Raw genomic sequence first — 13,646 nt, forward strand, 5'->3', positions numbered from 1 at the left:
GTCCCTTGTTCTTTTTGGAAAAGAGAGAAGAGAGACACAAAAAGAATTCAGGCGGTTAGTCCTTGGCGAATTCTTTTTGGCAAAAGGGAGAAGAAAATGAAAAGATGATGGGAAGAATCAAAAGAATTCTCAAACTGTGTCGTTTTGAATTCTTTGACAAGGGAGAAGGGAGACACAAAAGAATTCAGGCGGTTAGTCCCTTGTTCTTTTTGGAAAAGAGAGAAGAGAGACACAAAAAGAATTCAGGCGGTTAGTCCTTAACGAATTCTTTTTGGCAAAAGGGAGAAGAGAATGAAAAGATGAATAATACAAGTTTTCAAGGTTTAGAAAACCAGAAAACTTCAGAAAGCTTTTGGTACAAAAGAAGAAGAAGAAGAACTTCAAAGAGATTTCAAGGCTTGTAAAGGATTGATTGGAAAAGCAAAAGTATTCAAGATTGTTGTTGGAAAGAATGATTAAAATGCAAAACAAAGCCTTGCTTTTATAGACTCTTCATGCCTGGTCAAGAAGGTCATTCAGAAGAGTTATAACTTTTAGAAAAACTTAAAACCCATTTGAAAAAGTCAAAACCTTTTTGAAGAGTTACATCTTTAGATTTTTCAGAAACAAACACTGGTAATCGATTACCAAATAAGTGTAATCGATTACACAAAGCTTTGAGTGAAATCATGTGACTCTTCACTTTTAAATTTGAATTTCAACGTTCAAGGACACTGGTAATCGATTACCAAAACATTTTAATCGATTATAGCCTTTTGAAAATATTTGGAACGTTGTAAATTCAGTTTGAAAACTTTTTCAAACTCATTTTACTACTGGTAATCGAGTACAACAATATGGTAATCGATTACCAGAGTCTTTTCATTTTACTGCTTTTTAATACTTATCTTGATTGAGTCTTTTCTTCATTCTTGAATCTTGAGTCTTGAATCTTGATCTTGATTCTTGAGATCTTGAATCTTGAATCTTGATTCTTAATTGTAGGCTTTCTTCTTGAGTCTTGAATTCTTCTTGATTCTTGAACTCTTGAATTGTTCTTTGATTCACTTGAGTTGTTCTTTGATCTTTGAGCTTTTTGTTCATCACCTTTGTCATCATCTTTTGTTGTCATCATTGTTATCATCAAAACACCTTTGAATCACATTCATCATGAAGCCTTGCTTCTACATTTCCTTCTGCTTGGGGGTGGCAGCTATGAGTGGGGGAGCCCAGTGAGAGTTACATGGTCAACTGTCGTTTGAAAAAGGGTATCCTCAACAACTATTTCCTTTTGTGTATCTTCTGGGTGAACAGCTGTCCCTGTCAGTGATTCACTTTCCGCTTGGTGTTTCCTTTTTTGTGGCTCATGTACACTTATTTCCCCATTGTTGATTACTGCCTCTGCTCCCTTGCCTTTGTCTTCCTGCTCTATAACCTTTTCGGGCGATATACGCTCACTAGTTTCGAGGGTGGGGAGTTATCCGCTGTGTTTTCGATTGCTTTAGGTCCTTTGGGTAAAGGGAGCCTGGGTTTGTTGGCAGCAACAACAACCGTGTCTCCGTCACGGGTGGCTTTCTTCCCCCGGCGCGAGATCGTCTACACCTGAGCCGTGTTTAGAGGGTCGCTACTGGGGTCGTCGGAGTGGTTCGCTTCCAATGGGTCTGTTGCTCTTCTGATGAGTATACCGGTGCCTGTGGGGGGACCACCATCGCTATCGGCGACAACTTTTGGGTCACTGTGTTGGTTGTTTGGTTGACGCCGAAGCTCGTACGGAGGCGAGTACGGAGATATCAATGACTCTCCGTCGATACCATCAGAATATAGCTCTTCTAATGAGTCTGATGGTCTTCGACTCGAGAAATTGTGCCTCCCGTCGTCGCTTGCCCCCTCCTCGATGATGATCACTTGATGACGCTCCCCGCCTATGGTAAACATCCTTTTAATGCTAGTCTGGTATTTGGTTTTAAGATGTGTCGGTGCCATATGTGAAGTTGATTTTTTTTAAATCATTACTAGTGCCTTTTGTAGGGAATCTAGTTTCTCTAAGATGAAAAAGTGTCACTTATTGCTATCAGTTAGGTACTTAGATGTAGCTAAAAGTTTTAGCAAATGCGAAACACCACTTATGTTGGTATGAAATGCACAGTTTCATGGATAACAAGCTGTGCTGCATGCTATGTTTTCTGTCATAAATTTAATTGTTAAGTTTTGACCTTAATTTTTGGTTATATAGGCCTTTTCTTCCTCTACAAAAAATGCGAATAGAAAATAAACTTAAGTACACGTTATGATATTATTTCATGTTAGCACCTGATTCTTAGTAGAATTCTGATCCAAAGAGATAGACTTGACACTGAAATGTTATTAGATCTGCTGAGTAGTTCCCTTCTAGTGTTGCCATTTACCCCTATAGACCTATACTGTATTTACTTTAGGGGAAGTATTATTATTTTATGATTTATATAATATACACTAAAATAGTAACTATAACATTTTATCGTTTTTGTCCACCCACTTTTTGATGTTAATGACAAGTTCACAGATATGAGCACTTAGATCAAAGAGGGTCTAAAATATTTAAAACAAATGAAAGCACATGGAAGAAAAATGTCAACAGATCAAAGTTCTAATCGTTGTTCCTATTTTCCTTTCCCAGGTGGACAAGACTTGGAAAAGTTCATCTACAAATGATAATGAAGTAAAGTTTGCAGATACTATGCCAGATGCTGGTACTGTGAGGAGAATAGATGCAGGAGTTCTTAATATTAAGCACTTATTCATGTTACCCGTGCTTGTTTTATTGTTTTCAGCCGTGACTTATCTGAATGTTGATGTCAATCTTTGAATGAATAGTCAGAATTTTTTCCTTGTTTTTTGGGATCAACGTGAAGAATTAGGGAATGGGGTGTGGAGGGATGGAACCCCCCAACCTTAAATACCACAATGTCGGGTAGTATAGGTTACAAGCCATTGACATTATAGGTTTCAATGCAAGTCATTGTGTAGCAATAGCAATCAAATTTTGTACTAATGGAGCATATGATTGTGGTAGATATGATCCATGTAACAAGTTTTGAGGCTATAGTTTTCTTTATTGCCATATGATGGATTTTTTTTAAAAATATTTTATGGTGCTATCATTTTTGTTTATGGCTAGAGGGATATGCTAAACGTTGTGAATTGTATTATTAGGAAACAAGATAAGAAGTCAGTCCTAATTTAAGGTCTGGTTAAGAGAAATTCTAATGCGACATGAATAGCATTGGTGTTGTTGGATCGAGTGGCCTCAGAATAATTAAGAAGGGGGGTTGAATTAATTATTCCTAAACCTTTACTAATTAAAAAAATTACTCTTCTAAGGCTTTTACTAAATTGTTAAGAGAATGAGGAGTAGAAGAGAAACTTAACAGAAAGTAAAAGCGGAAATTAAATGCACAACGAAAAGTAAAAGAGTAGGGAAGAAGGAAACAAACACACAAAAGTTTTTATACTGGTTCAGCAACAACCCGTGCCTGCATCCAGTCCCCAAGCGACCTGCGGTCCTTGAGATTTCTTTCAACCTTGTAAAAATCATTTTACAAGCAAAAATTCACAAGGGATGTACCCTCCCTTGTTCTCTTTGAACCTAGTGGATGTACCCTCTACTAGAACTGATCCACAAGAGATGTACCTTCTCTTGTTCTCAGTCAAACCCAAGTAGATGTATCCTCTACTTGTACCACAAAGGATGTACCCTCCAATGTGTTGAGACAAAGATCTCTGGCTGTTAAACCTTTGATACTTTGTGAATGGAGATACAAAATAATTCTCAGGCGATTAGTCCTTTGAACACTTTTGTATTAGGAAATAGGAAGAATCAAAAGAATTCTCAGACTGTGTCGTTTTGAATTCTTTGACAAGGGAGAAGGGAGACACAAAAGAATTCAGGCGGTTAGTCCTTTGTTCTTTTGGAAAAGGGAGAAGAGAGATAGAAAAAGAATTCAGGCGGTTAGTCCTTGGCGAATTCTTTTTGGCAAAGGGAGAAGAGAATGAAAAGATGAATAACACAAGTTTTCAAGGTTTGGAAAACCAGAAAACTTCAGAAAGCTTTTGGTACAAAGAAGAAGAAGAAGTTCAAAGAGATTCAAGGCTTGTAAAGGATTGTAATGAAATGATTGGAAAAGTATTCAAGATCCTTGAAATGCAAAACAAAGCCTTGCTTTTATAGATTCTTCATGTCTGGTCAAGAAGACCATTTAGAAGAGTTATAACTTTTAGAAAAACTTAAAACCAATTTGAAAAAGTCAAAAACCTTTTGAAGAGTTATATCTTTTGATTTATCAGAAACAGTCACTGGTAATCGATTACCAAATTAGTGTAATCGATTACACAAGGCTTTTAAGTGAAAGGATGTGACTCTTCACATTTGAATTTGAATTTCAACGTTCAAGGACACTGGTAATCGATTACCAAAACATTGTAATTGATTACAACTTTTTGAAAATAATTGGAATGTTGTAAATTCAGTTTGAAAACTTTTTCAAACTCATTTTGCTACTGGTAATCGATTACAACAATCTAGTAATCGATTACTAGAGAGTAAAAACACTTTGGTAAAAGGTTTTGTCAAAAATTCATGTGCTATTCAAAGTTTTGAAAAAAAAATTTTAATACTTATCTTGATTGAGTCTTCTCTTTATTCTTGAATCTTGAGTCTTGAATCTTGATCTTGATTCTTGTCTCTAGACTTTCTTCTTGAGTTCTTGAATCCTTCTTGATTCTTATCTTGAACTCTTGAATTGTTCTTGATTCACTTGAATTGTTCTTTGATTGATCTTTGAACTTTTTGTCATCACCTTTGTCATCATCATTGTTATCATCAAAACACCTTTGAACCACCTTTGATTCACCATGAAGCTTTGCTTCTACAATCTCCCCCTTTTTGATGATGACAACTTCTGAAATCAAGAAACACACACACACTTTTTCCTAGTCGATCACTCTCATAAATTCTCCCCTTTGTTTTTGAATTTATGCTTATCTTAAAATTAAATTAATTACTCATGTGAGTTCTTGATTTAATCCCATTTCTCTCCCCCTTTGGCATCAACAAAAAGCCAAAGTGCGTAACAAATTTGTAATAATCAAACATAACTAAACATCCATACAACATTCATTGAGAAACTAACAACCAAACCATGAACCAAGAATCATGAAGCAACAATCATAAATAGATTATCTATAAAACCCATATAGTCAAATAACATACTTAATATTTGTTCAAACATACCATGCAAATAAGGAAATAGTAAATTGTTCAAATGTCATAATAATATAGCCAAATACATGAGAATAGAAAACAATCAAACAAGATATCGTAACCATTCATCACACTAGAAATATAATACTTCATAGAATGTCATATAATCCAGAAAGTCATTCATAATAACCAAATAAAAGTACATACCACTAATCATATATCATCAAAATAATTGAGTTTAAAACTCATAACCATAAACAACCAAGAGCAAGTAAATATAATCATCATGTTCAGTCATACTAATCAAATAATAAAAGAAATACTAAGTATTCAAATGTCATAAAAACATACCCAAATACAAGGATTAGAAACAAAATATAATTATTAAACAAGAAAAGAGAAGCTTATAGAAATCAAACACGATAATAAATTATCCTCACATTATAATAGAAGCATATGTGCATAAATAACAAATAAGTCATAAGTCATCAAAACACAAATCATTTGTCTAAGTTACTTGCATCTAGAAATCCTAATTCTCTTCTAATGGTGTAGAAAGAGTCTTTGGTTAGTGGTTTTGTGAAGATGTTAGCAAGTTGATTTTTAATATCTACAAATTATTAAAAATACAGTCACTTTTTTTTAAGACTAAGTGCTAATTGACTACCAACACTTACCAAGATGAGTTTTTATTAACATAGAAGGTTCTATCATATCAAAATAATTTTATTTGAAATTCAATATAATAATTTTGAAAATCATAAAAAATATTTTGAACAATCAATCAAGTAATTCAAACATATCAAACAAGAATTATACCAGGATTGAAGGATATAGATCACGGGCATTATCAAACATTCAGATTTGTTAAGGATAATTTAAAAACTTAGAAAGTTCAAAGAACTCAGTCAATCATGTAATCATTATTTTCTCTGAAACCTGCATGCTCAATATCTTTATCATGCTCATGCTTGATAACACATTTTTCAGAATAAAAAAGATACTTTATATATGAAAATTCTTATAAGAATAAATAAATATAACATAATGGATTTTGAAAAACTTTATGAATGAACCTTAAGCAAGTAATTCACAGGTCATATTAAAAATTATGCAAGAATCATACAAGAGATATAAAACCATACATAACCATTCATAAATGACTAATCACATATCACATCAAAAATCATGCATAATCATTTTAAAAATATATATTATCAAAATAATAAACATAACTTTTAAGCATAATTAATCATCAAACATTTCAAATTAATTAAATTTAATTAATAATCAACTAACTATGCACAATACTTTTAAAAAAAATTCAAATTTAAATTTCAATTTCAAATTTCAAATTTTAAATTTTAAATTTCAAATTTCAACTTCCAGTAACTTCCTTTTTCAACTTCCAACTTCCAATAACTTCCACTTTCATTTTCAATTTTCAACTTCCAATAACTTCCAAATTTTAATTTTGAAACTTCCAATAACTTCCAAATTTTAATTTTGAAACTTCCAACTACTTGGACACAATTACCAAAGACAAAAAATCAATCATGTATATTGAAATTATTTAAACTAAATATAGTTAATTAATCATAATAAATTTTAACATAATCAAATAATTTTGAACTTATCTTTAATTTATAGAACTAAGTCTATTCTATTGTAATCGATTACACATAGTGATAATTGATTACCAGATAATTAAACACTGAAATTTAAGTATCAAATAACAATTATCAACACATATCATTGTAATTATTTACTTAATTCAATTATCCTATCATGTCAAAACAAACAAAACATAAGCAATTCAAGCATTAAACAAAATTCAATTAATCATATATTTTCAAAATTTAAAACTAAATAAAGTTAATTAAGCATTGTAAACACAATCAAACAATTTCAACAATTATTTTTTATTATCCACAAAAATAACTTAACTGAAAATACTAATCATACCTTAATTCATAGAGATGGCTTAGATGTTACATCTTTTGAGATTTTACTAATATTGTTGTCGCCGTATGTAACATGTCCACTTTACTTGGGGAAATGATTATAAATTTGGATACATCTCCTGTCATATGCTTGGAACATCCACTGTCGATGTACCACTTCTTCCTTACAGATACTTCTTTGTTGTTATCATGAGATTTTGTCATGAGACAAAAGTTTACTTGGTCTTCATCATGATCTTGGAATAACCTGTTCTTGAAAATAATTTTGAAAAACAAAGAATCTAAAGAGGCCATTAATCTTGAAGTTGTTAGACTTTCTACAAGAAACCTGCTCTGATACCACTTGTTGGATCGAGTGACCTCAGAATAATTAAGAAGGGAGGGTTGAATTAATTATTCCTAAACCTTTACTAATTAAAAAAATTACTCTTCTAAGGCTTTTACTAAATTGTTAAGAGAATGAGGAGTAGAAGAGAAACTTAACAGAAAGTAAAAGCGGAAATTAAATGCACAGCGGAAAGTAAAAGAGTAAGGAAGAATGAAACAAACACACAAGAGTTTTTATACTGGTTCGGCAAAAACCCGTGCCTACATCCAATCCCCAAGCGACCTGCGGTCCTTGAGATTTCTTTCAACCTTGTAAAAATCCTTTTACAAGCAAAGATCCACAAGGGATGTACCCTCCCTTGTTCTCTTTGAACCTAGTGGATGTACCCTTCACTAGAACTGATCCACAAGAGATGTACCCTCTCTTGTTCTCAGTCAAACCCAAGTAGATGTACCCTCTACTTGTACCACAAAAGATGTACCCTTCAATGTGTTGAGACAAAGATCTCAGGCTGTTAAACCTTTGATACTTTGTGAATGGGGATACAAAAGAATTCTCAGGCGGTTAGTCCTTTGAACACTTTTGTATTAGGGAATGAGAATAATCAAAAGAATTCTCAGACTGTGTCGTTTTGAATTCTTTGACAAGGGAGAAGGGAGACACAAAAGAATTCAGGCGGTTAGTCCTTTGTTCTTTTGGAAAAGGGAGAAGAGAGACACAAAAAGAATTTAGTCGGTTAGTCCTTGGCGAATTCTTTTTGGCAAAGGGAGAAGAGAATGAAAAGATGAATAACACAAGTTTTCAAGGTTTGGAAAACCAGAAAACTTCAGAAAGCTTTTGGTACAAAGAAGAAGAAGAAGTTCAAAGAGATTCAAGGCTTGTAAAGGATTGTAATGAAATGATTGGAAAAGTATTCAAGATCCTTGAAATGCAAAACAAAGCCTTGTTTTTATAGACTCTTCATGTCTGGTCAAGAAGACCATTTAGAAGAGTTATAACTTTTAGAAAAACTTAAAACCAATTTGAAAAAGTCAAAAACCTTTTGAAGAGTTATATCTTTTGATTATTAGAAACAGTCACTGGTAATCGATTACCAAATTAGTGTAATCGATTACACAAGGCTTTTAAGTGAAAGGAATTGACTCTTCACATTTGAATTTGAATTTCAACGTTCAAGGACATTGGTAATCGATTACCAAAATATTGTAATCGATTACAACTTTTTGAAAATAATTGGAACGTTGTAAATTCAGTTTGAAAACTTTTTCAGCTCATTTTGCTACTGGTAATTGATTACAACAATCTGGTAATCGATTACCAGAGAGTAAAAACTCTTTGGTAAAAGGTTTTGTCAAAAATTCATGTGCTATTCAAAGTTTTGAAATATTTTTTTTAATACTTATCTTGATTGAGTCTTCTCTCTATTCTTGAATCTTGAGTCTTGAATCTTGATCTTGATTCTTGTCTCTAGACTTTCTTCTTGAGTTCTTGAATTATTCTTGATTCTTATCTTGAATTCTTGAATTGTTCTTTATTCACTTGAGTTGTTCTTTGATTGATCTTTTAGCTTTTTGTCATCACCTTTGTCATTATCATTGTTATCATCAAAACACCTTTGAACCACCTTTGATTCACCATGAAGCTTTGCTTCTACAGGTGCCTCACATGTAAAGGTGCATAGTTGATAAGTTTAATGTATGATCTATGTAAAGTAACATTGGTATTATTGGTTATGAACTTATGATCCACGTTGTCGTGTGGACTTGCTACATGCCAATTTCCAATATGCATTTTTTAAAATATCTCAGCGAATGATTCGTGGAGATATTTTTTTTGTTTCATAAAATTACCGCAATATGGAAAGATTTTTTAAGATGGTGTTTAGCAAATAAATTACTTATTTTAAGGCATTTAACGCTGTATTTAGGTGAGAAATAATATTTTTTAAGTTTTTTCACACTTTTTCACTTTTAACATAATCTGACCCGCTGTGTTACTATTCAGTGGATTAGTCGGAAAAAGTTTCACCTTGATGGAGCCAAATTCCAACCTTCAATCCTAGCCCAGCGAAGTTTCACTTTGATAACGAAAGCATATTTTAACATGTTAAGAGAAAGAGAGGCAGTACAACACTTGGAGCAGGCTTAACAACACTTGAAAGTAACTTCCAAGGAATGAAATTGTTCAACCTTTTTTGCTTTGGATGATATGCAGATGCAAACACAAAAGAATAACGGTGCAAGTATTTGAACTGCTTAAAATAAAGAGACTAATCATATTAAATTTATGATTAATACAAAGGAATAGGGTTGCTCAGCTTAGACTGATAATAAGAACAGAATCGAAATAAATGTTATTCATTGCCAATTTCTAATATAAGCACTGATAACGTTCTGGTTGAAGGATGGGGAATTGAGTACATGCATGCCCCATGTTCAAGTCTTGATAACAATTTTTCGTTATATATAGGAAAAAAAGAGAACACTGACATCAAAATTGTGATTTTACTCCAGTTGAAACTCATTAAATTTTTGTGCTAGAGAACATACTGTATCGTCTGTCAAGCTACATATATAGCCAGAGTATCAGTGTAAAAAGTTCTCGCCACTTAAAACGAGTATGAGTTAGATCTACCCACCAGTCTCATTTGATGGTTTGCATGAATCAGTTCATAACGATCCCAAGGTATGCAAATTTGTATCTGGTTTATTATGAATAGAGTGAAGAACATCTGGAGAATCTAATTACATGTTTTTTTCCTTGGATATAGATTATCACATGCTTGGATGCTCTCCTCCACATCACATTCAATTGTGTATTTATCTCAACGAATCTGCATGGATGATGAATATATATTGGAGGTGATCAGAATGCTCAATAAACCCCCCAAAAAGCCAAAACTCTCTGTGACCCTATTGCCCGCCAGAGCCATGTTGAGGGTCTAATTAACCCAAGCCACTATTCAACGCAGGGAAATATGGATCAATCTCAGCATGTGAAACAGTATGACTCAAGCACCATTGAGTGTAGGGGAATCTCCATTAAGCCATTGCAAGCAGCGTTTAAAATTTTTCCTACATTATTACCTCACACTACAAACGGTAGTTTTGAGCCCCTCATACGGATCTTGTTCTTCCACCTCCTCATCAAGCATGGAATCAATATCTGGAACATATCCAGCCCACTTCATCTCATCCACAAGTAAATGAGTTTGCTCATATATCTCTTCAGATCTTGGATGTGCCTTGTCACCAACAAGAAATGTGTGTACCTCATCTCTGACCTCAATCCAGCTACAACCTGGCTCCTTCTTTAACTTACAGTTCTTCATTATACTTCTTATTTTTGCAACCTCACCCCACATCCCTACGTTAGCATATACGTTTGCTAAAAGAACGTAAGCAGAAGAATCTTGAGGGTCCAACTGCAATAACGAATTGAATGCCTTTTCTGCAACTTCTACATTCCCTTGCATCTTGCAATTACTGAGCAAAGTTCTCCAAATTACATCATCAGCTTCAAAATGCATGCTTTCAATAAGCTTCAAAGCTTCATTTACTTGGTCTGACCTCCCTAATAGATCTACCATACACGAATAATGCTCCATATGGGGATCTAAACCATAGTGACTTTGCATTATCTGGAAGTAATGGAGCCCTTTGTCCACATAACCCATATGTGCACAAGCTCTGAGGACTGAAATAAAAATTGTATGATTTGGTTTCACATTTAAAAGCTGCATCTCCTCAAATAATTTAATGGCTTGTTCACCATGACCATGGTATGCATATGCACAAATCATGGCACTCCAAGTCACATAATCCCGCTTTGGTGTCTTCTCAAACATAAGCCTGGAATCCTGCATATTTCCACACTTTGAATACATATCTACAAGTGTGCTGGCAATATACACATCTGAATGCAAATTTAGCTTTAAAATTTGAGCATGAATCTGCTTTCCAAGTTCTATGGTAGCCATATTTGCACAAACATCGAGAACTGTAGCATATGTGAAGTTGTCAGGTATTACACCCATTTCCAGCATCTGAGAAAAATACCTCTGAGCATTTTCACTTTGCTTTTGTGATGAGAATCCTGAAATTATCGAATTCCAGGAAACAGTTGTTTTCTCTTCCAGTCTGTCATGGATCTTTTCTGCCTCCATTAGCATCCCACACTTGCCATACATATCAACAAGGGCACTACCAACAAACCAGTCTAGCCCCATCCCAGACTTAACAATTCTTCCATGGATCTCCATACCGTAGTTTAAGGCTTGCTGACCAGCACATGCCTTTACAACACTGCCATAAGTAAAATCATCAGGTTCCATTGTTGATCGCAACATTGAAACAAAGAGTGAAAGAGTTTTCACTATTTCTTCATTTTGCTCATGAGCTGCAATGATTGCATTCCAAGACACAGCATCCCTTCTTTCCATGTCATCAAATATTGTACAAGCTTCCACCAGAGCTCCACATTTGCCATACATGTCTAAAATTGTATTCGCAACACAAATATTAAACCCTAAACCACATTTGACTGCCAATCCATGTAACTGGATCCCCTCCAAATGGCCTTTGATCACTGAACAAGCAGTCAAAGCACCAGACAAACTAATTTCGTCAAAGCTAAGATAAGTCCTCTGTAAAGACTGAAAAATCTCTAAAGCTTTAAGACCTTGATCTTGCCGAGCATATCCAACAATAATGGCATTATATGATTGCCGAGGGGGGTTAGGCAATGTGTTAAATACCTTCCAGGCATCAGACATTCTGTCACATTTTGCATACATGTCCAATGTGGCAGTTCCAATTATACTGTCATATGCAAAATCAGACTTTAGAGCATGACCATGCAACTGTGTGCCCAATTTAAATGCAGATAATCCTGCACAAGACCTGAATACACTAGCATAGGTAGATTGACTCACCCCCATACCTACTTTCAGCATATCCTTAAACAATTTTAATCCCTCAATAAACCGGTCATTCTGAACATAGCCTGCAATTACAGCACTCCAGCATACCAAATTTCTCTCAGGCATTTCACGGAAAATCCTAAAAGCACCATCTAGTTTCTTACATTTTGAGTACATATCTACTAGAGCACTACCTGTCACCACATCATTCTCAAAACCCATCTGAATTGCAAGGCAATGCACCTGAAGCCCTAAACCATAGTCTTCAATACCCGAACAAGCTTTCAGAACAACAGAAAATGTAGCATAGTCATGCGGGATTTTTAGTGATCTCATCCTGACAAAAATTTCAATTGACTTTCGATTAACACCGTTATGTAAATAACAAGAGAGCAAAGAATTCCATGAAACCACATCTCTCTCAGGCATTGTGTCAAACAAAGATTGTGCAAACCCCATGTTTCCAATCTCAGCATACCCAAATATCATAGTATTCCAAGAGATTACGTCCCTATGAGGCATTCTGTCAAACACCTTGAATGCATAGTTCATATTGGAACTTTTGCAATAGAATTGAACTAAGCAGTTGGCAACATAGATGGTGGGCACAAAACTAGTTACAATCATCTGGGCATGGGCTTGTTTGCCAGGATTCAGAGCTTTAAGGTTGGAACATTTTTGGAGAATGTGGGAAAATGTAAATTTCTTGGTGGGGTTCATTTGGGTTGAGGAAAGAGTAAAAAATATGCATGCAGTGGCAGGGTTTTGATGAGTTAGTTTGACGGAGAAGTGTTTAGCCCTGCAAGACAAAGGCCACAAGACACAGTACGACGTAACATCTACGCACTATTGTAGTACTGTGCATGAATTGGCGGGATTTTCATACTTCTAAACAAAACAATTGTTCCTCTCAGTTATGAATTATGATTCTCTTTCGCTTTCCCAGTGTTCTAAGGGAAGATAGTTCCAAAATAAATAAATAAAGGAAAAAATAACAAAACAAACAAGCTTAAGCAAAATAATGCAACTTCGTCATACTTTTTTTTTCCTTTGAATATTGAAATACAAAGAGCACGGAAACGGTGAAAATTAACGTTTTTTTTTTCATTTAAAAAGCATTTTCTATTTTTTAATAATTATAAAACTTATTACATTATTTTCATTTTAAAAATTTATCCAAAAAAACATAAAAATAAAAAATAAAACATAAAGCAG

The 13,646-nt window shown here is 34.1% G+C and overlaps 1 protein-coding gene across 1 annotated transcript; it reads right to left on the reverse strand.

The window, feature by feature from the left end:
* Positions 1-9,866: 9,866 nt before the first annotated feature.
* LOC100783034 (pentatricopeptide repeat-containing protein At3g02330, mitochondrial) lies at positions 9,867-13,425 on the reverse strand. The gene has a single exon (XM_003530414.5). It carries the CDS (start codon positions 13,149-13,151, stop codon positions 10,593-10,595), a length of 2,559 nt encoding a protein of 852 aa, XP_003530462.1. The 5' UTR covers positions 13,152-13,425; the 3' UTR covers positions 9,867-10,592.
* Positions 13,426-13,646: the final 221 nt, after the last annotated feature.

The sequence above is a fragment of the Glycine max genome, chromosome 8, assembly GCF_000004515.6.
Source record: "Glycine max cultivar Williams 82 chromosome 8, Glycine_max_v4.0, whole genome shotgun sequence".
NCBI classification, from domain to species: domain Eukaryota; kingdom Viridiplantae; phylum Streptophyta; class Magnoliopsida; order Fabales; family Fabaceae; genus Glycine; species Glycine max.